Raw genomic sequence first — 20513 nt, 5'->3', positions numbered from 1 at the left:
AAATCAGCCCGCAGGCCCCGCCCGCGCCCGCGGCTCCGGAAGCGCAGGGTCCCCGCGCCGCGCCCGTGCCCCGCGCTCGCCGCGCTTCCGGCCGGGCCCCGCGCCCCCGCGCCCCCGCGGCCATGGCGGCGCGGCCCGTGCGCGTGCTGGTGGACATGGACGGCGTGCTGGCCGACTTCGAGGCCGGCCTCCTGCGGGGCTTCCGCCGCCGCTTCCCCGGGGAGCCGCACGTGCCGCTGGAGCAGCGCCGCGGCTTCCTGGCGCGCGAGCAGTACCGAGCCCTGCGGCCCGACCTGGCGGTGGGGACCGTCCCGGCTCGTTTCCGAGCCCGCGGGGGCAGGAATGTTGGGAGAGTGCCCCCTCTAGCTGAAGCTGCCTTGGGGACCAGGACCCCCGGGAGCGTTGTTGGGGGAGTCCTCGGGGAGCTGGATCTGCTGGAGGCCGACGCCAGGACCGAGAACTCTGTATCTTTCAGGAGAAGGTGGCCAGTGTGTACGAAGCCCCGGGCTTTTTCCTAGACTTGGAGCCCATCCCGGGGGCCCTGGAAGCCATGCGGGAGATGAATGACATGCAAGAGTAAGGCGGGCCGGGAGGCCAGGGCGGGGCCTTGGCGGCGGGAGGGCGCGCGGACACCGCTAACTTGCCTCCTCCTCTGCAGCACCGAGGTCTTCATCTGCACCAGCCCCCTGCTGAAGTATGAGCACTGTGTGGGTGAGAAGGTGCGGCTGCCTGACGCCTCCGGGCACATTAGCTAAGTCCTGATTGTAAACTCACAGCGGGGTTCGGGGAGAGTGGGCCTGTGGCTCTCAGGGCTCCGACCCCGCCCACACCTCCTCACCGCTCCTGAGTTCAGGGTCCCATCAGGCCCTACTGACTGTCTCCCACACAGTACCGCTGGGTGGAGCAGCACCTGGGGCCCCAGTTTGTGGAGCGAATTATCCTGACAAGGGACAAGACAGTGGTCTTGGGGGACCTGCTCATTGATGACAAGGACGCCATTCAAGGTTGGATCCATTATCCTTGGCAACCTCCAGGCATCTGGCCTGCCCGGATTACAGAGAGCGAGTAAAAATAACCAGATTACGTGCTTGCTGCCTTTCCTGTCCTAGGTCAAGAGGAGACCCCAAGCTGGGAGCACATCTTGTTCACCTGCTGCCACAACCAGCACCTTGTCCTGCCCCCCACCAGGAGGCGGCTGCTCTCCTGGAGTGACAACTGGAGAGAGATCATAGACAGCAAGCGGGAAGCTGCGCAGCCGGAGAGAACGGGCCCTGCGGTGGGCAGAAGCTGAAGCGGGAGGGCAAGGTGGGCCAGCAGGGAGGCCCTGCAGAGCCGGGTGAGGGGGCAGCACCGCGGAGCAGGCAGACACTGGTACCTCTGTGCTGGCACAGGCCTGGCCACCTGGCTTTTCCTGAGATGGCTGCTCCTGGAGCACACTGGCATGGAAATAGTCAGGACCCTTTTAATAAAAAACTTTGGCTCTCTGGTCTTTAGAGATCTTTTATTTGGCAAAGTAAAGGGACAGGGGCTGATGAGGCGGCCATCCCTTCTTTCTCCTTAGGCCAGTGGCCTGAGAATCTGCCCCATTCCAGACGCACCTGGATACTGTTCCTCTAGCACCCGCCTCTCCCTGACCATCTGAGGGGTCAACCTTAAGGAAGCACAGGAGGGAGGCAGGGACGCCTCCACTTTTCCCACGTTCCTCCTTCTGTTGACCAGCGCAAACACACACTTTATGTCGCATCTCTTCCTCTGTCTCCATCACTCTTTCACCTGTATCCCCAATTCCCTAACGAGCCTGAGGTACACTTCTAGGGGAAGGGACTCCCCCTCACTGTGACAGCAGAGGGGGAGGGCTTCAGGTGGGAGGGGAGAAGACGCAGCTGCAAGGGCTGCTGCCTTTACTCTGGCCTGTGGACAGTTAACCTGGGCCGCAGCGGCGTCACTCACGTGGGCATCCACTGGGACCCTGCTGCTCAGCCTGGAGAGCTTGAGACGGAGGGCGTGACGCCTTCCCAGGGCCCAGATCCTTTCACCTCGAAGCTTCTCCCTTCCATCCCTCAAATTGCTCCAGGACGTTTCTAGAAGTGGTAGTCCCTTATTTCATCAGGCCCAGGCAACTCTCCTAAGCCTCAGTCCCAGCTGCTCCTCTCGAGAGTGCCCTTCTGCAAAGCCTCTGGATCCAGGGACCCAGCTGCTTCTTGCCCGAGGGCACGAGCCTGGCAGTGGGGTGGCGCAGGAGGCAGGGCCCTTACCCCCAGTTGGCTGACAGTGCCAGCCTATGAAGATGGCACCGCTCTGACTTCGTTCTCCATGTGTCTCAATGTCTCAAAAGGTGGCTTCTTCACTTGCCTTTTCAACACAGTATAAATCCCTGTCGTCCTAGAAAAACTCATCTTTAAAATGGCTGAAAAGGCGCCACTGGGGCAGAATGTGCTCCAGGGAGCTGCGCCACCTGCTTCCTGCGCCCCCACTAGGACCGAGTTCTCGGGCCTTGGGGTCTCCTTGGGTCAGCACTGTTCTGGGGCTGCAGTCCTCGGCAGAGGGATGCCCAGGGCAGAGTGAGCCTGCCTGCTGCGGGCTTCGGCCACCTGGCTTGGGGAACAGAGGTCCTCTAGGAAGATCTGAGCCAGGTTCCGGAGCCTTGTGTTGGTGGAGAGAGAGAAGCGCAGCATGCACTGGACCAAGGGCAGGGCGGTCAGCTCGGGGTGGCAGCCTGGGCCTGCTGAACCCAGGTATATGAGAGTGGTGACAGCAGACAGTACCGTCTCCTCGTTGGGACTGGACAGGCAGTTGGTGATGAGCGGGATGCCTCCTGCCTGCAGGATGTGCTCCTTGTTGGTCCTGTCTGGGCACAGGTTGCAGAGGCCTCCTGGGGAAGAGTGAGGATGAGTCAGGATGCTGCAGCCCAGGGCTTCCTCCCCTCTCCCTCCCAGCTACTCTGTCCGGTTGAGTCCCAGGGAAGGGGCTGTGAGAAGCTGGTCCAGGGACAAAGGATCTAAAGTCCATCTTGGTCTTCAGCATTCTCTCTCAAGGTTCCAGGAAGGTCTGCAGGCTGCTACTGCTCACCACAGCCTAGACCTTCCAGAACTGGGCTCAAATCTCCTTCCCTCTTGGTTCAGCCAGTTCAATGGCTGATATGCTTTCCTTTCTTAAAAGTAAAAAACAAGCTAGGCATGGTGGCTCGTGCCTGTAATTCCAGCACTCTGGGAAACTGAGGCGGGAGAAGTGCTTGGGGCCAGGAGTTTAAGACCAGCTTGAGCAAGAGTGAGACCCCGTCTCCACAAAAAATAGAAAAATTAGCCAGGCATAGTGGCACATGCCTGTAGTTCCAGCTACTTGGGAGGATCCCTTGAGCCTAGGAGTTCGAGGCTGCAGTGAGCTATGATCAAGCCACTACACTCCAGCCTGGGTGACAAAGCAAGATCAGGTAAGGTGATGGTTTCAAGGATACATACATACGTTAAAACTTATTTATACCCTTTAAATATGTATAATTTGTTATGTCATTCATATCTCAACAAAGCTGTTAATATTAGAAAGGAGCTAAAATGTAAACCATCTTTATCCTACCACTCAGACATTTAACATTTTTCATCTCACAATTTTTTTTTTTTTGAGACTGAGTATTGCTCTGTCGCCCAGGCTGGAGTGCAGTGACACGATCATAGCTCACTGTACCCTCCAAATCCCGGGCTCAAGCAATCCTCCTGGCTCAGCCTCCCATGTAGCTAGGACTACAGGAACATGATACCATACTCGGCAAATCTGTAAATTTTTTGTAGACTTGGAGTCTTGCTATGTTGCCCAGGCTTGTCTTGAACTCCTGGCCTCAAGTGATCCTCTTCCCTAAGCCCCAAAGTGCTGGGATTACAGGCATGAGCCACTGCACTTGGCCTCCACAATTTTAAATATTTGAATACACATATTTAATAAAAATGGGATACTCTCCTTGCTGCTTTGTAACAATGTATTGTGAACATCTTTCCATGCCAATAAATCCACAGTCATGGCTATGCAGCCATTGTGGTTAATGGCATATAATTTATTAAGAGGTTAGCGTATATTTTGAAATGTGGTGTGACTAAAAAAAAAAAAAATTAAAAGGGGTTAGAGGGCACTTTAATGTTCTTTCCATGTCACTGTTACTGATCCTGGGGGCAAGAAGAAAAGGCCAGAGTAAGAAACCTGTGGTTCTGGATCAAAGAACCCATGTGCTCAGGCAGTATGGTCAAACCCCCCTCGCCCCCCATTTTCTCAGGTCAGGCCTCCTCAATGTAATGACTTCTTGGCCTTGGGGACAGATGCTACCTTGTCTCGGAGACCAACTCTGCTTAGCACTGGTTGCTCACTGCGGGAAGACGACTTCCTGTGCATCCTGACTCAGCTTCCTGCCATCATGGTGCCCTCTCCCTTAGGTTCCTGCTTAGTGGGAGGAAGCCAGCTTCTTAGCTCATATGCATAACATGCCTGATGGGTCCTGCATGACCAATCAGGAGAGAGAGTCACAGCCGTCCCACTTCCCCTGTTCCTCTCAAAACTAGCAAAGAGAAGAGGGCCCACCCGAGCCTGACACCCAACTAAGACATCTTCCCCAGCAAAAGGGCATAGGCGCCATAGTGCCCAAGCGAGGAAACCTCATCCTCCGCCAGGGGCAGGTGTCAACTAAGGTTTGGTTCTGCTGTCCCCTCCCGAGCATCACCTCAGTCAGGTTGGGTCCTGCTTTCTGGAAACATTTTTAAAGGTTTCCACTGCATTTGGGATAAAATCCAGATTCCCTGTGTGCGTTTCAACCCTGCGCCACCCGATTTTCCCTCTCTCTGGCACCTACTGCAGTTGCCAACCTGAGTCCACTCCTGGGACCTTTCGGCCCAGATTCCCACATGCTGACACCCTCTTGCTGGCAACAGGCACCCCACTGCCTGCCTTCTGAGGGGTTCCCTACAATACCCTAACTAGCTGCTCTGCCATGTTCAAGACGGCCCCTCATCACCTGATGTCATTTTCTCCATATACTTAGAACTCTAAGAAATCATCTTCAAGATTCGTTTTCTGGCTCATTGATCACCGTGCCCCACTAGAAGGTAAGTGCCCTGAGGTCACAAGACCTCGCCTGTCTTATTCCCACCATATCCACTGTGCCTGGCACAAGAGGTGTTCCACAAAGATCTGCTGAAAGCCTTCTACAGCAGTGGGCAGGAGGAGAGGGGTGAGAGAACCTCGGAGGATTGGGGGCCTGGACAGGACGGCTCCCCAAGATCCCACCCTGGACTTCTGCCACTCTGGGTTCCCGACTGCGGCTCACAGGCAGGGCCAGTCTGAGGGAGGGAAGAGGCCCAGTGGCTTCCCTGGAGTCCTGAGGAAGAGGACCAGCAGCAGAGGGTGACAAGGCATTCTGAGCAAGAGGACCCTCTCCATGGTGCCCCCAGAGCCTTCCCTGCCAATCTCTACCTCAACACCTGCTCGACTGCAGAGCAGCCTTCAGCACTAGCTGGGGGCATCTTGTGGACTGCTTTCTGTCCTTGCTGTCTGTCCCCTGCACCAGAGGACATGAGGCAGGCCCCTGCTCACTGGTTTAGCGCCGCAGCCCAGGCGCCTGGAACCGTGGCTACTCACTGCACACATGCTGGGCACATGCCTGAACCCTACGAGGCAGTGTTCTTTTTTTTTTTTTTTTGAGACAGAGTCTTGCTTTGTTGCCCAGGCTAGAGTGAGTGCCATGGCGTCAGCCTAGCTCACAGCAACCTCAAACTCCTGGGCTCAAGCAATCCTCCTGCCTCAGCCTCCCGAGTAGCTGGGACTATAGGCATGTGCCACCATGCCCGCCTAATTTTTTCTATATATATTAGTTGGCCAATTAATTTCTTTCTATTTATAGTAGAGATGGGGTCTCGCTCTTGCTCAGGGTGGTTTCGAACTCCTGACCTTGAGCAATCCGCCCACCTCAGCCTCCCAGAGTGCTAGGATTACAGGCGTGAGCCACTGCGCCCGGCCTGAGGCAGTGTTCTTTTTTTTTTTTTTTTTTGAGACAGAGTCTCGCTTTGTTGCCCAGGCTAGAGTGAGTGCCGTGGCATCAGCCTAGCTCACAGCAACCTCAAACTCCTGGGCTCAAGCGATCCTTCTGTCTCAGCCTCCCAAGTAGCTGGGACTACAGGCATGCGCCACCATGCCCGGCTAATTTTTTCTATATATATTAGTTGGCCAATTAGTTTCTTTCTATTTATAGTAGAGACGGGGTCTCGCTCTTGCTCAGGCTGGTTTCGAACTCCTGACCTCGAGCAATCCGCCCGCCTCGGCCTCCCAGAGAGCTAGGATTACAGGCGTGAGCCACCGCGCCCGGCCTGAGGCAGTGTTCTTATCACTGCATCTTAGAGGAAGAAGTCACAGCTGTGAGAGGTTGAGGGACTTGTCCAAAGTCTCAAAGCCATGACGACAACTTAATTCTGACTTAGGCACCTGCTAGGCTCAGCCTGGAGCAGGGACAATGTTCTGGAAGGCCTCTGCTTCTCAGACACACCTATACCATTTCATCTGAGCTGAGGGTGGTGAGCCCAGCTATACCCGCACTGTGGGCTTGGGGTGGGGCAGGGGCGTGGCAATGGGATTTATCTCTGCTCCAAAGTGTGATATGATGAAGCCTGAGTCACTGCCTGGCTGGTGAGTCATCATCACACCCAGGTGTGCCTGGGCAGGGCACTGTCCCCCAGGCCAGGGGATAATCAGATGGCATCTGCTGGAGGGTGGGGACAGGAGGAAGCCTCAGGACAGCCAGCCCCACTGCCTCTCCAAGCAGAGGCCTGGGACGCCTCCAAGATGGATCATGTGCCTACCAGGGCTCACCAGCTGCCTGGGCCCCCCCTGCAGGGGCGGTGAACTCTTTAAGCCCCTCTGCCTGGCTGGCAGCACCCGTCAGAGATGAAAAGGTGAGTGAGGGCCTGGAAGGAAAAGGGCAGAGGGCTTCAGGGGCAGCAAGATGAGCCAAGATGGCACCAGAAGACCCATGAGAGGCCACAGCTACAGTCACTTGGAGCTTCCCTCCAGGCCACCTCTGTGAGCCTGCCCTAAAGAAATGAGGCAAGCCATGGAAAAAGCAATGCAGAAACCAGAAGCTCCCTTTAATTCTCAACAATAGCAAAGTGGCTAAATAAATTATGGTACATCTATATGATAGACAATTATATAGCTCCTAAAAATAATGTCTTCAAAGAATATTTAATGTGGAAAAATGCTTCCAATGTAAGGAGGTAAAAAGGACACCAAAAGGTATATACAATACAATAGGTCCACTAAGATGTCACTTTTGAGCGCCTCCATGAGTACCCTAATCAGCCCTTCCCAGCACGCCGCCCCTCACCTGGCTTCAGTTTTTCCTTCACGCTTCCTGACGTTCCACAAGAGCTGTTTGAAGTGCTTATTGGCTGTTGCCCCACTAAACATAAACTCCAAAAGAACAGGGACTTTGTTTGATCTTATTCTGTACCTATAGCCTGGCCTGTAGCAGGTACTCAATAATGGCTGCAAAATGAAAAAAAAAAAAAAAATACACACACACACACACAAAGACAGGCTGAGGCCTGGTATGGGGGCTCACACCTGTAATCCCAACACTCTGGGAGGCTGCGGTGGGTGGATTGCTTGAGGCCAGGAGTTTAAGACCAGCCTAGGCAACAGAGCAAGACCCCTATCTCTACAAAAAGTAGAAAAATTAGATGGGTATGGTGGCACATGCCTGTATTTCCAGCTACTCAGGATGCTGAGGCAGGAGGATCGCATGAGCCCAGGAGTTGGAAGCTGCAGTGAGCTATTGATCAGCTTATACTGATCATGAAATGTAAGCCAGAACTGTTGCAGCCAAGAGGGGTCTAAGGAGACGTGATGGGATCTCTGAAGGAATGAATGGATGATGCTGTAACAATTTGGATGAATCTCAAAAACATCATGTTGAGTGAAAAAATCAAATATAAGAGCATATCCTAGGCTGGGTGTGGTGGTTGACACCTATAATCCTAGCACCATGGAGGCTATGGCGGGTGGATTGTTTGAGCTCAGGAGTTTGCAACCAGCCTGAGCAAGAGTGAGACCCTGTCTCTACTAAAAAAAAATAGAAAGAAATTAGCTGGACAACTAAAACTCTGTGTGTGTATGTATGTGTATTTATATACATATGTATATATAAATTAGCAGGACACAGTGGCGCATGCCTGTAGAACAGCTACTCGGGATGCTGAGGCAGGAGGATTGCTTGAGCCCAGGAGTTTGAGGTTGCTGTGAGCTATGCTGATGCCATGGCACTCTAGCCTGGGCAACAGAGTGAGACTCTGTCTCAAAAAATAATAATAATAAAAAGAAAAGAAAAGAGCATATCCTGCATGCTTCTATTTATGAACTTCAAAGACAGGCAAAATTAGCCCATGGGAAATGGTAGAACAGTGGTTACCTCGAGGTAGGAGATACTATTGACGAGGAGTTGTGAGGGAAGTTTCAGGGGAGATGGAAGCATTCTACAACTTTTAGGAGCTGGTTAAATGAATTTAAAAATTCATCAAACTGGCACTAAGATATGTGTACTTTACTATCTGTTGCTCATACTGCAATTTTATAAAATGACTACAAAACAAAAAGGAGAACGAGTTCAAACTGGCTGATGAACATGCTTCAGACAAGAGGCATGAGATAGATAGAACCAGAGGCAAAGACGCCTTCTAGACGTCTGGAACCACAGGAGCCCCAGGAGAGACAAAAGAGGAAACCTCAAATGCAGCCAGGGATGAGAGAGCCAAAGACTCGGAGAGCTCAGGTAGGTGACCTCAGGTCACCCGGCAAAGAGGGTGTTGGTGCTGGGAGGGACAACCTGGCCCACAAGGTCAGTGTCTAAGCACCATCCCAGGGATTAAATGAGGTGATGTAGACAAGTGCTTAGCCAGCACTTGGCATCTGGTGGCTGGGTGAGCCCAAGACGTAACTCCATCCGAGGTCTCACCCACTCTGGGGCACTGGGCTGATGCAACCCAGGGTCAAAATCTTCACTGGGGGAGAAGCCTGACAAGAAGATTGTGGACATGAATTTTCAATCTCTGTTGGATGAGGATAAAGCTCCTCCTTCCTCCATTTTAGTTCATAAACTTATTTTCCAGTACATTAAAGAACAGGAATCTTAAAAAAAAAAAGAAAAAAATAAAAAAAAAAAAAAAAGAAAAAAAAAAAAAAATCTTCACTGGGGGCTGGGCACAGTGGCTCATGCCTATAATCCTAATAGTCAGGGAGGCTGAAGTGGGAGGATTAGCTGAGCTCAGGAGCTTGAGACCAGCCTGAGCAAGAACAAGACCCCACCTCTACTGAAAAATAGAAAAATTAGCCGGGTTTTGTGGCGAGATCCTGTAGTCCCAGCTACTTGGGAGGCTGAGGCAGGAGGATCGCTTGAGCCCAGGAGTTTGAGGTTGCAGTGAGTGCCATTGCACTCTACCTGGGGCAACAAAGCAAGACTGTCTCAAAAAAAGAAAAAGCAAAAGAAAAGAAATCACTATGGCTTTTCATACTTTTAATCTAGATATTTTACTTCTAGAAATTTATTTTACAGCTATATTCCCAACAAATGTGAAAAGACATACAAATAAGGTCATCTACTGCCGCACTGCTATAAGAGTGAAATGGAACCACCTCAGTGTCCCTCCCTAAGGGGCTGGCTGGACACTGGTACCTCCATGCCATGGACTATCATTTAAATAGAATGAGGCAGCTCTTTACAGACTTACAGGGCAGGTGTGCCAAAATGTGTTGCCAAGTTACAAACAAGTGCCAGTGGCTGCATCTAGAAAGGGCCACTAAGGGAGAGCTACTGTTCACTATATGTCCTTTTGAATTTTGTACCATGTGAACCAATTATATATTCACATAAACCAAACACACACACACACACACATCTTGATTGTGCCTAGAACTCAGGGCAGGGCAAACTGGTCCCTGCAAGTCTGGGAGGGATGGGGAGGCTGCCCTGACCCAAGTGAGGGCAGTCTAGAGCCCGCCTGCTGAGCTGGTGAAGTGGGAGGAATTAGTGGAGCCAGAATCACAACATTACCTGCTTCCTGTGAAAAGAATCCTGCCACAGGCGGATGCCTGGAGAATTTCTTCTTAAGTAGAAAGATGTGTGACCCCAGGAGTCTAACCGATCAGTAAGAGGCACAGGGGAGGCTGGGTACAGTGGCTTATGCCTGTAACCCCTATACTCTGGGAGGCTCAGGCAGAAGGATCACTTGAGCCCAGGAGTTCGAGGCTGCACTAAGCTATGATTGCACCACTGCACTCCAGGCCTGAGAGACAAGAGTAAGATCTCATCTCTGAAAAAATAAATAAAAAAGAGGAGGTACAGGGGAGCCACCAAATATGGCGCTGGAGCAAGGGCTGTGTATCAGACAGATCCAGTCAGAACCCCAGTTCTGCGACTGAAGCCCTAGGTGACCACAGCAAGCCACTCAATTTCTCTAAGCCATGGTGTCTTCACCAGTAAAATGGGCAGAGAGAATGAAATGACGTGATCAGGGCACCTTGCTGGCTCACGGTAGATGTGGACTGAGCATGTGCCTGTTTATAGCTCAGAGGCTGGCTCGGTGCCACTCCTGCAGCCCACACATACAGAAAAGTGCCGGCACAATCCAAGAGCAGCTAAATATTTAAAAAAAAAAAAAAAAGTGCCGGCACATACAGGTAGAGTAGAACGGTAAGAAGGCAAATGTCTATGTCACCAGCACCAAGGTGATCCATAAGCCTCTGTGTGTCCCTTTCTGATCCAATCCCCTCCCTCCCTGAGAGGTGCATACCTTCCTGATCACTCTGTAAGTATTACTAGGTGTCCAGCATCATTTGCTTAATATTATTGCATGTAATTGTAGATTTCATTTTCACTGCTAAATAGTATGAACAACCATGATGTCAGTATCCATTCTGGTTCCAGTTTGGGATTGTTACAGACAATGCTGCTAGTGACATTTTTGTGCATGTGTCTGGATGTACATGTTATAAACATAATTGCTGGGTAATGGGGTGTGCTTATCTTCAATTTTACTAAACACTGTTTTCCAAAGAGACGCAATTGAGGATTTTTAATATTTACCAGCCTTCGTCTGAGCACCGCTACCATCTGGTGGCAGCTACATGTATTGCAGGACACAGAAAAGAGTGATTTCACTGCATTCTGGGAGGTCACCTTCTTGAACCCTGTTTAGGTAACAAAACCACCAAGTACTCTATGATATTCTAGGATTCAACCAGTTTTCATGGAAGCAGAGAATTGTCTACTGATTCTATATACCACCATACAGCGTCTAGGTTTCCTGATGTGTAGAGGGGTGCGGTGGGTGATTAAGAGGTCCTGCAGGGTGGGCATGTGGTGGTCATGGGGTAGGTGTCCAGAAAAGGTAGCTTTTATCATAGTAGCACACAACCAGAAGCCTGGATCCTGGGGTGAGAACAGGCAGCCAGCAGCACAGCCAAAGGGTAAATAAAATGTTCAAAAATCCTTCTAAATGGGCAAGCCCACAAAAGAACAGGCCAAGGGGCAGAAGGCCTGAGAACCCTGTGTGTTCCCTGCAATCACTGTAACCAGATCCTTTCTCAGGGCTGGGTGGGGGCAAGTGAAAGAAGGTCACAGGAGAATAACCCCCACACAGAGACAGTAGTCAGCGAGGCCAGGCTGCAACTGGTGAGTGACCACCCAGCTTTCAGGCCCACTGCCACAACAATCAGGAACACTGTGACCAGACTGAAGCCCCGACATCAGGCTTCCAGCCCTCAGACAGGGGACAGCTCCTCTGGGCAAAGAGCAGACTTCAGTCAGAGCCACCACAGAGGAACCTGCATGGAGGGATGAGAGCGATCGTCGGGGGCTGCAGGGATGGACGGAAGGAACCCTGCACTGTGACCCCACCGGCTGTAACCAGATGAGGGGTAGTTGTCTGCACCTCGGTTTATCAATAAAATGAGGGTGTTTTTATTTTTGAAACAGAGTCTCACTCTGTTGCCTGGGCCAGAGCATCAGCCTAGCTTACAGCAACCTCAAACTCCTGGGCTCAGGCAAGGGATCCTTCTGCCTCAGCCTCCTGAGTAGCTGGGACTACACGTTTTTCTTTTAATTTTTATTTTTTAGAGACAGTGTCTTGCTCTGTCACCAGCCTGGAGGTGCAATGGCAAAATCATAGCTCACTGTAGCCTTGAACTCCTGAGCTCAAGCGATCCTCCTTCCTCAGCCTCCTAAGTAGCTGGGACTACAGGCGCACACTACCATGCCCAGCTAATTTTTAAATTTTTTGTAGAGACAGGGTCTTACTATGTTGCCCTGGCTGGTCTCAAGCAATCCTCTTGCCATTGTGCCTGGCCTAAAATGAGGGATCTGGAATAAGTTTCTTTCTAGCATCCATTCCACAACCCTAGGAATTAGGAACTCCTCTAAGGGCAGGAAAGTTATCAAGGGAATAGCTTCTAGAATCTGACTACTTTGGGCTGATGTCCCAGGCCTGGCACTCTTTAAACCTTTGACCAGCCCGCTGAACATCCCTAAGCCTCAGATTCCTTAGTGGAAAGTGGGTGTTATAAACACCCTGTTACTATTTCCTCCTATCCTTCAGTGATGTTTTTCCAGAAGGCAAGAATCCCTGGAGCAGATCTGTGGTTCCCTTGATGGGACATCATCCCATTCCACCTCGCCTCTCTGGGAGGAGGGGGAACTGCTTACCCTCAGAGGGATCTGGGTCCCAGGTCCCTGAGTCGAGGATGTGACTGCAGACACCCTAAAAGAGCACCATTGCTTAATTCTCTCAACTGATGCGAGGCAGCTACTGATGCTGCCCGTCTGACAGGTGATGGGAGGTGGGAAATCACACACCCTGCTGGAAAGTGGTGGAGCAAGAACTTGAACCCAGGCCTGCCTGATCCCAAAGCCCAGCTCTTATGCAATGCAACTCACTCACTAGCGATGCTTACCAAAAGACACTGGTTTTGGTTCTGTGAGCCATAGCCATGGGCAATCTGACTCAGCTCTCCTCTCCGCCCATTATTCCAGAACCAAGCCTGCTCAGGGCTGTGCGAAGTCATGGCCAAGATTCCATTCATGACCAAAATTCCCCCTTCAGATCTACCTGGCCCTCCCTCCCCTTTCCACCTCCACTGCAGGCCTGGACACTAAGACATGCAGGGATAAGCAAGGCAGGCCCTGTCCTCAGGGAGATCACAGTGTCAGGGCTGCCACGACTCAAAGCTCCAGAGCACAGCTCAGGGCCTTTTATTGTGGAGTAAGTGCCTGCCAGGGTTTCCCATTTAGCTACAGAGACATTAAGAGAAAGGGAAATGACAGCAGTAACAAAATATGCTTGTAAGTACCACTGGGACTCTCCTGTTAAGTGATGCACAACAAATACAGGAGAAATTTAATCTGCACAGGATCCCAGGGAGGGAGTCGATGCTGAGAAAGCTACTGTGCTTGCGACTGGGGACCTTGCTCTGGCAGAAGAAGGAAGAGGAAAACAGTAGGAAAAAGTGGCTGGGAAAAGTAAAACTGGTGATAATAATGCTAACAATTCTAGTCAAAATATGTGCACAGAGACACAGACATATGCACACACTTCCGCTCCCACACAGCCCTGAGGGAGGCAAGGCACAGGTGAGAAAATGAGGCACAGAGAAGGGAAAGGACGGGGTCGCAGAATCAGCTAAGAAGTGGAAGGTGGGACCAGGGCTTGGTCACCCGCTCTGGGAAGCTGCCCAGGAGAGCAAGAGCCCAGGCTGGGCCCAAGCTTCCCCCACAGCCTCTGGCTCAGTAGGATACGAACTCAGCGCGCTCCTACTGGGGGATGGTTTCTCCCGCATACCGAGGGAATGCCAGCAGAACAGACTCCACTTAGTAAAAACTTTTCTTAGCTGACTGATTTTTGACTTCATGCAATTGTTCTCCAGGGTTAGTGGCTTAATTTTGAGGAGCTCTAGCATTCCAGGTGGAAGTTTAGCCACATGCTTCTGCAGGGGCCACTGTCCCCTTTCAAATGGCAGCAGCTGTGGAGCAGAGGTATAAAAAAGAGGGCATGGAGGACCAACTTCAGAGCACATCTTAGAGACCAACTTTTTAGAATATTTATTTGGCATAATGATCTTCCAAGGGGCCAGACACATGAGCTAGCACTGTTCTTAGACCTGGGCAACTAGGGCTCCTGGCCTGGCCAGTTTTAGCGGGCTCCACTCGCCCTCTCCACAGGGTGAGGAGGGCCAGGGGTCCACCCAAAGCCCACCCACTTCCCCTGCACCTGGAGCTCCAGGCCCTACCCCTGCTCCCATGAGCCTCTCTCCTGGATCCTGACTCCCAGAAGTGAGCTCCACTGTTGGTGTGTGCACTCCGAAGCCCAAGGAGTGGCCAAGGGGCAGTTGTTTGACAGAGCTGGGATGGCCACACACATGTGCCTGAGTCCCTTCATGGTGAGAAGAGGAAGGGTGACTCCCTTCATTTGTACTCTAGCCCCTGGAGCCATAAACATTTACCAGGAAAATAGTTTTTTGTAGTTGTTTTAGTTTTTGTTTTGAGATGGGGTCTCACTGTTGCCTAGGCTGGTCTCTAACTCCCAGGCTCAAGTGATCCTCATTTGCAGACCTGGTCTGGAAACTTCATCAATCAGTGTTATGAAGGTCTATAAAGGGTTAAAAGAGATTTAAGATAATTTATATAGTGACTTTCTTCCAAAAGTTATAATACAGAAAGGGGGGAAAGAAAGAGTCATTTTAGAGTGGAGAAACCTGACAAACAAAGACCTCAGCCAGGTGATAAATGTACTCTTTTTCTTTTTTAAGTTGCTTTTTTTTTTTTTTTTTGAGAACTCTGTTACCCGGACTAGAGTGCCGTGGTGTCAACCTAGCTCACAGCAACCTCAAACTCCTCCTGCCTCAGCCTCCCGAGTAGCTGGGACTACAGGCATCCACCACCATGCCCGGCTAATTTTCTGTATATATATTTTTAGTTGGCCAATTAATTTCTTTCTATTTATAGTAGAGATGGGGTCTCGCTCTTGTTCAGGCTGGTTTCGAACTCCTGACCTCGAGCAATCCGCCCGCCTCGGCCTCCCAGAGTGCTAGGATTATAGGCGTGAGCCACCGCACCCGGCCTAAATGTACTTTTGATGATGTTATGAAAATGGCACTTTACCTTGCTGGTCTCCTTCTGAAAAACCATGAACCGGTCTAATCGTAAAAAAAAAAATCAGACAAATCCCAACTGAAGCATAGTCTACAAATTACCTGACCAATACTCCTGAAAATTGTCAAGGCCACAAAAAAACAAGGAAAGTCTGAGAAACTAGCAAAGGCCAAAAGAGATCTAAGATGATTAAATGTAATGTGGGATCCTGGACCAGAAAAAGGACATTAGGAAAAAAACAAAGGAAATTTGAATAAACTATGGACTTTAGTTAATGATAATATATGAATGCTGGTTCATTAATGATGACAAATGTACCATGCTCATGTAAGAAGTTAATAATAGGGAAAACTGAGTGTGGGATGTATGGGAATTCTTATTATCTTTGTAATTTTTCTAAAACTATTCTAAAATATGGCCAAGTGCAGTGGCTCACACCTGTAATCCTAGCACTCTGAGAGGCTAAGGCATGGGGTTCCCCGGCTGGGGAAAGCAAAAGTTTTTTTTCTTTATATTTAAGAAAGGAAAAGAGAGAGAGAGACAGATAGACAGACAGGCAGGCAGGCAGGCAGGCTAAGGTGGGGATATCGCTTGAGGCCATGAGTTTGAGACCAGCCTGAGCAAGAGTGAGACCTTATCTTTACAAAAATAGAAAAATCAGCCAGGTGTGGTGGTGTGCACCTGTAGTCCCAGCTACTTGGGAGGCTGAGGCAGGAGGATCACTTGAGCCCAGTAGTTTGAGGCTGTAGTGAGCTATGATGATACCATGACACTCTAGCCCAGGAAACAGAGCAAGAACCTGTCTCTAAAACAAAACAAGAAAACTATTTTAAAATAAAAATTTTACTTAAAAAGAGAGAGATCTGGCCGGGAGCGGTGGCTCATGCCTGTAATCCTAGCTCTCTGGGAGGCTGAGGCGGGCGGATTGCTCAAGGTCAGGAGTTCAAAACCAGCCTGAGCAAGAGCCAGACCCCGTCTCTACTATAAATAGAAAGAAATTAATTGGCCAACTGATATATATATAAAAAAATTAGCCGGGCATGGTGGCACATGCCTGTAGTCCCAGCTACTCGGGACGCTGAGGCAGAAGGATCGCTCGAGCCCAGGAGATTGAGGTTGCTGTGAGCTAGGCTAATGCCATGGCACTCACTCTAGCCTGGACAACAAAGTGAGACTCTGTCTCAAAAAAAAAAATAAAAAAAAAAAGAGAGAGATCTAAGGAACATAACAACCAGGTGAAATACACAGATCCCAGTTTATACAAACCAACACAAAAATGTCCTTTTAACAGGTATATACATACATAATGAGTGAGATCTGCACCATCTGGGGGATGGTCATGCTGGAAACTCAGACTTTTGGGGGTGGGGGGGAAAGGGCATTTATTGAAACCTTAAAATTTGTATCCCCATAATATGCCAAAACAAACAAACAAACAAATTTTTTTAAAAAATGTCCTTTTGGGAACTATTAGAAAAATTTGCATAACTATTAGGTGATATTGTAATTATTAAAGATTTCTTTGCCTAAGTAAGGTTTCTTACATTATGTAGAAAAATATTATTTTTAAAAGATGTATACTGGAAAAAAAATTTTTTTAAGAGACAGGGTCTTGCTATGTTGCCCAGGCTGAAGTGCAGGTGCTATGTGCAGCCTAGGTCATAGCTCACTGCAGCCTCAAACTCCTGGGCTCAAAGCGATCCTTCCACCTCAGCCTCCTGAGTAGCTGGAACTACAGGTAGGCGCCATGCATTGCTTGAATAAAGAATTTCTATATGCTCTCAGAATAAATTCCAAACTCCTTCCATCCACTTCCCATCAAGCTAAGCCTTTGTAAGCTCTGATGTAACCGACCTCTCTAACCTATTTTTGTGCCATTCTCCACTTCACTACCACAATCCTGCCACACCAGCCTTCCTTCTGGCTCATGCCTGCTTTTAGGGCCTTTGCCCAGGTTGCACCTCCGCTAGAATGTCCTTCCTATGATTGCCAAAACTTAAGTAGCCCCCATCTATTGCGCTTTCTCATCATCCTATTTACTTCCTTCTGAGCAGCATCTTGTTTGCTCTCTGCCTCCCCCTACTGGAATGTAAGCTCCTTGAGGGCAAAGACCCTTTCCCAATTTGTTGACCATCTACCTCCCCAGCATTTACAACAGTAGCTCATACAGTACATGCCTAATAAGTATCTGTCCAATGAGCAATTCAATAGGTCCTAAGATCATAACAACTGCGAGAGCTATAAGCTACAGATTCCAAGTCATCTCTAATTCTCTTAATTAAAACATTAAGTGGGCCAGGTGTGGTGGCTCACTCCTGTAATCCTAGTACTCTGGGAGGCTAAGGCGGATGGATTGCTCGAGGTCAGGAGTTCAAAACCAGCCTGAGCAAGAGCGAGATCCATCTCTACTATAAATAGAAAGAAATTAATTGGCCAACTAATATATATAGAAAAAATTAGCCAGGCGTGGCGGTGCATGCCTATAGTCCCAGCTATTCGGGAGGCTGAAGCAGGAGGATTGCTTGAGCCCAGGAGATTGAGGTTGCTGTGAGCTAGGCTGACACCACGGCACTCACTCTAGCCTGGACAACAAAGTGAGACTCTGTCTCAAAAAAAAAAAAAAAAAAAAATTAAAGTGTTTTTTTTGTTTGTTTGTTTAAAGGCAGAGTCTAGCTCTGTCGTCACAGCTAGAGTGCAGTGGCGTCATCATAGCTCACTGCAACCTCCCACTCCCAGGCTCAAGCGATCCTTTTGCCTCATCCGTCCAAGTATCTGGGATTACAGGCGCGTGCCACCACGCCAGGCTAACTTTTCTATTTTTAGTAGAGATAGGGCCTCGCTCTTGCTCAGGCTGGCCTAGAGCTTCCAACCTCAAGCAATCCTCCCACCTCATCCTCCCCCAGAGTGCTCCGATTACAGGTGTGGAAAAATGTTTTTGAAAAAACTTACAAACTTTCTTACTTCCAAGTGACTTCAATCCATATTCTTGTTTATGATGAGGGAGGGCAGACATGCAGAACGGGTCGCGGGCTTGAGTTCCAGACCTGTCTCAAGGTAGCTATGACCTGGACAACGTGTGAACGGCGGAGGTGGCACAGACATCGCGAAGGTCTGCTTTTACGGCTGAGGGACTGCCTGAGACATTCCTTTCCCAACTCACTTATCTCACCAGTCCATCAGGTACCTGGGGAACCGGCCCTACCCTTACCAATAGCAAACTCCACCAGGGTCTCATTCTCCTCCGACAGTGAATCGAGAAATAAGTCCAGGACTTGCAGCTGCCGCAGATACTGGTAATTGTTGGGGTCATAGGCGAAGTTGGCGAGGTTGGCAAGGACTTGCTCCTTGGCGTCTGCAACGGGAAGGCGGCACTAGAGCCAGGTCCGGGCGGCAGTCGCGGCCAGACCCTGTCCGGTCCCCCGGTCCCCACCCCGCGGCTCTCACCTTGGCTCTCTGTCTCCTGGAATTCCGTGACCAGCGCCTGCAGGTATCCCAGGCGCCCGACGTGGGGGTCTACCTTCGGCTTCTGGGCCATAATCCGGTCGGTGGAGGACCGGGGGACGGGAGGGAGAGTGGGAAAAGCGAAGCCGGAAGGCTGGGCGAGAACTTCCCCCAGCCCGGGCAGGGCGGACGGGCGCGGCAAATGGGGGCCTTTTCTGGGTTCAGAGTCTGCAGTAATTGCAGCTGGAAATGGGATGTGGGAAAGGGAGTGGGGTCTCAAGACCCTGTAAGAATCGGGTTTGAAAATCGAAAGAGACGCGGGAGCCAGTCGCAGCGGGAGGACGACGTAGCGGCCGCCAAATCTCCACTCCCGGGATGGGTTCCCAGCCTCCGGCGGAAGCTGCGCTAGCCCCGCCCCCAGAGGGCGGAAGGTGCGAGACCCAGCAGGCGAGGGGCGGGGCCGCCGCTGAGGTCCTTGGTGCGCGTGCGCGGCGCGCCACAGGCCCTAAGCCTGGGGCCTGCGGGAGCTGCTCGGCTGAGGCTGCTGCGGGAATGGGTATGCCTGGAGGGGCACCTCTGGGGCTCTTAGGAGCACAGGGAAATCGGAGGGCGCCTGTGTCGAGGGACGTCGAGGCAGAAGCACCTCCAGAATCTCCACACCTGGCGGGGTGCAGCCCGGCCTCCTCCACCGGGGATGTCCCTTTGGAGCGTGGGTGTTAGCAACCTGCTCCCACATCGGTCCTTTGCCCCTATGGTTGGGTGTGCTTTTCCAGAAAGCCTATTGAACCCAACCCTCTCCTCCTCACCCCACCCCCCTGCAGCCCGGAGCTGGGTCCATCACCTCTGGACAGAAATCAGGAGACCTGTGTAAGGTCCTAAGGCTTTTTGTCAGCCAGGCGGACGGAGAGCGCCCCGGGCAGCACCGACTAGCTCTAGAAGGAGCCTTGGATGCCTCGAGCTTGGATGTACCGCTCTGGCACCTTTCTGGGTTGTGGAGCCCTAGATGCTTAAATCCTTTGGCCGATTCCTTCTAGGGGCTTCTCAGAAAGGTGGTGTGTGACTGAGACCTCGTGGTCACAGGGAACAGAGGACCAGGAAGGGAGGTGGCCTTGCAACACGTCCATTGTGCTTGAAAATGTGGGACTTAGGCTGTGAGCTTCCTGAGAGTGTGAAAGTTGCCAGAATCAAAACGAGGGTCAAGTGCTTAAAAAACCCTGACAAATAGTGCCACGTGGCCCGCACCTATGGTCCCAGCTACTCAGAAGGCTGAGAAGCAGAATGGCTTGAGCCCTGAGTTTGAGGCTACAGTGTGGCAGGACAGTGCCTGTGAATAGCCACTGCACTCCAGCCTGGGCAATATAGCACGACCCCCCTCTCCAAAAAATAAAAAGAGGCCAGTTCTGTGGCGGGTGCACCTGTAGTCCCAGCTACTGGGGAGGCTGAAGCAGGAGGATCACTTGAGCCTAGGAGTTTGAGGTTGCAGTGAGCTATGATGACACCACTGTACTCTGGCCTGGGCAACAGAGTGAGACTCTGTCTAAAAAAAAAGAAAAAACTGTCACAAAAGATTCTGCAAAAAACCATAACCTTGCACAAAAGACCATTGCAACTTTACACAAAAAATACTTCTGGAAGGACATCTGCCCAGCCTATCCAACCTCAGACTAAACTCACCCTTGTTATTAGTTCTTGTAGCTAATGATAATTATTGCAAAACAATTATGTAATTCTCCTCATTTTTCCTTTAAGAACCTTGTCTTCCTTTACATCCTGAATATGCACATGGTTTACTGTGGCATGTGTATTCCCATGGCAATGCCCTATTGCCAGATAAGTATTTTATTTTATTTTTTTTGACAAAATACCCTCAGATTCTATAGATAAGTATTTTAGAGAGCCTCTGTTA

The 20513-nt window shown here is 50.6% G+C and overlaps 2 protein-coding genes across 6 annotated transcripts; one reads left to right on the top strand and one right to left on the bottom strand.

The window, feature by feature from the left end:
* Nucleotides 1-18: 18 nt before the first annotated feature.
* On the top strand, nt 19-1489 carry NT5C (5', 3'-nucleotidase, cytosolic). The gene is made up of 5 exons (XM_012778768.2): nt 19-299; nt 476-576; nt 659-719; nt 890-1004; nt 1110-1489. The coding sequence occupies exons 1-5, from the start codon at nt 123-125 to the stop codon at nt 1289-1291; spliced, it is 636 nt and encodes a 211-aa protein (XP_012634222.1). The 5' UTR covers nt 19-122; the 3' UTR covers nt 1292-1489.
* On the bottom strand, nt 1485-19024 carry ARMC7 (armadillo repeat containing 7). 5 transcript variants are annotated; one of them, XM_075994739.1, is made up of 4 exons: nt 18611-19024; nt 18375-18518; nt 18187-18196; nt 9211-13474 (listed from the first exon to the last, which is right to left on the bottom strand). In XM_075994739.1, exons 1-4 carry the CDS (start codon nt 18699-18701, stop codon nt 13321-13323), a joined length of 399 nt encoding a protein of 132 aa, XP_075850854.1. In that variant the 5' UTR covers nt 18702-19024; the 3' UTR covers nt 9211-13320. The 5 variants fall into 5 exon arrangements, 4 of the variants coding, with proteins under 4 accessions (XP_012634223.2, XP_075850853.1, XP_075850854.1 ...); XM_012778769.3 differs by lacking the exons at nt 9211-13474; nt 18187-18196 and adding an exon at nt 1485-2872; XM_075994738.1 differs by lacking the exons at nt 9211-13474; nt 18187-18196 and adding an exon at nt 2562-2872 and having other exon boundaries at nt 18439-18518.
* Between the last annotated feature and the right edge of the window lie 1489 nt (nt 19025-20513).

Source organism: Microcebus murinus, chromosome 18 (assembly GCF_040939455.1).
Source record: "Microcebus murinus isolate Inina chromosome 18, M.murinus_Inina_mat1.0, whole genome shotgun sequence".
Taxonomy (NCBI): Eukaryota; Metazoa; Chordata; class Mammalia; order Primates; family Cheirogaleidae; genus Microcebus; species Microcebus murinus.
This window is presented reverse-complemented; position numbering and strand designations above follow the sequence as displayed.

Bases quoted from the DNA above. Each gene is read 5' to 3' on its own strand.
- NT5C (XM_012778768.2), top strand. From the start codon at position 123: ATGGCGGCGCGGCCCGTGCGCGTGCTGGTGGACATGGACGGCGTGCTG. The intron at 300-475 runs GTGGGGACCGTC...TGTATCTTTCAG, and splicing joins CCCTGCGGCCCGACCTGGCG to GAGAAGGTGGCCAGTGTGTA. The intron at 1,005-1,109 runs GTTGGATCCATT...TTCCTGTCCTAG, and splicing joins TGACAAGGACGCCATTCAAG to GTCAAGAGGAGACCCCAAGC.
- ARMC7 (XM_012778769.3), bottom strand. From the start codon at position 18,701: ATGGCCCAGAAGCCGAAGGTAGACCCCCACGTCGGGCGCCTGGGATAC. The intron at 18,519-18,610 runs GTGAGAGCCGCG...TTCCCGTTGCAG, and splicing joins CCAGGAGACAGAGAGCCAAG to ACGCCAAGGAGCAAGTCCTT. The intron at 2,873-18,374 runs GTAAGGGTAGGG...ACTCTTCCCCAG, and splicing joins CCTGGTGGAGTTTGCTATTG to GAGGCCTCTGCAACCTGTGC.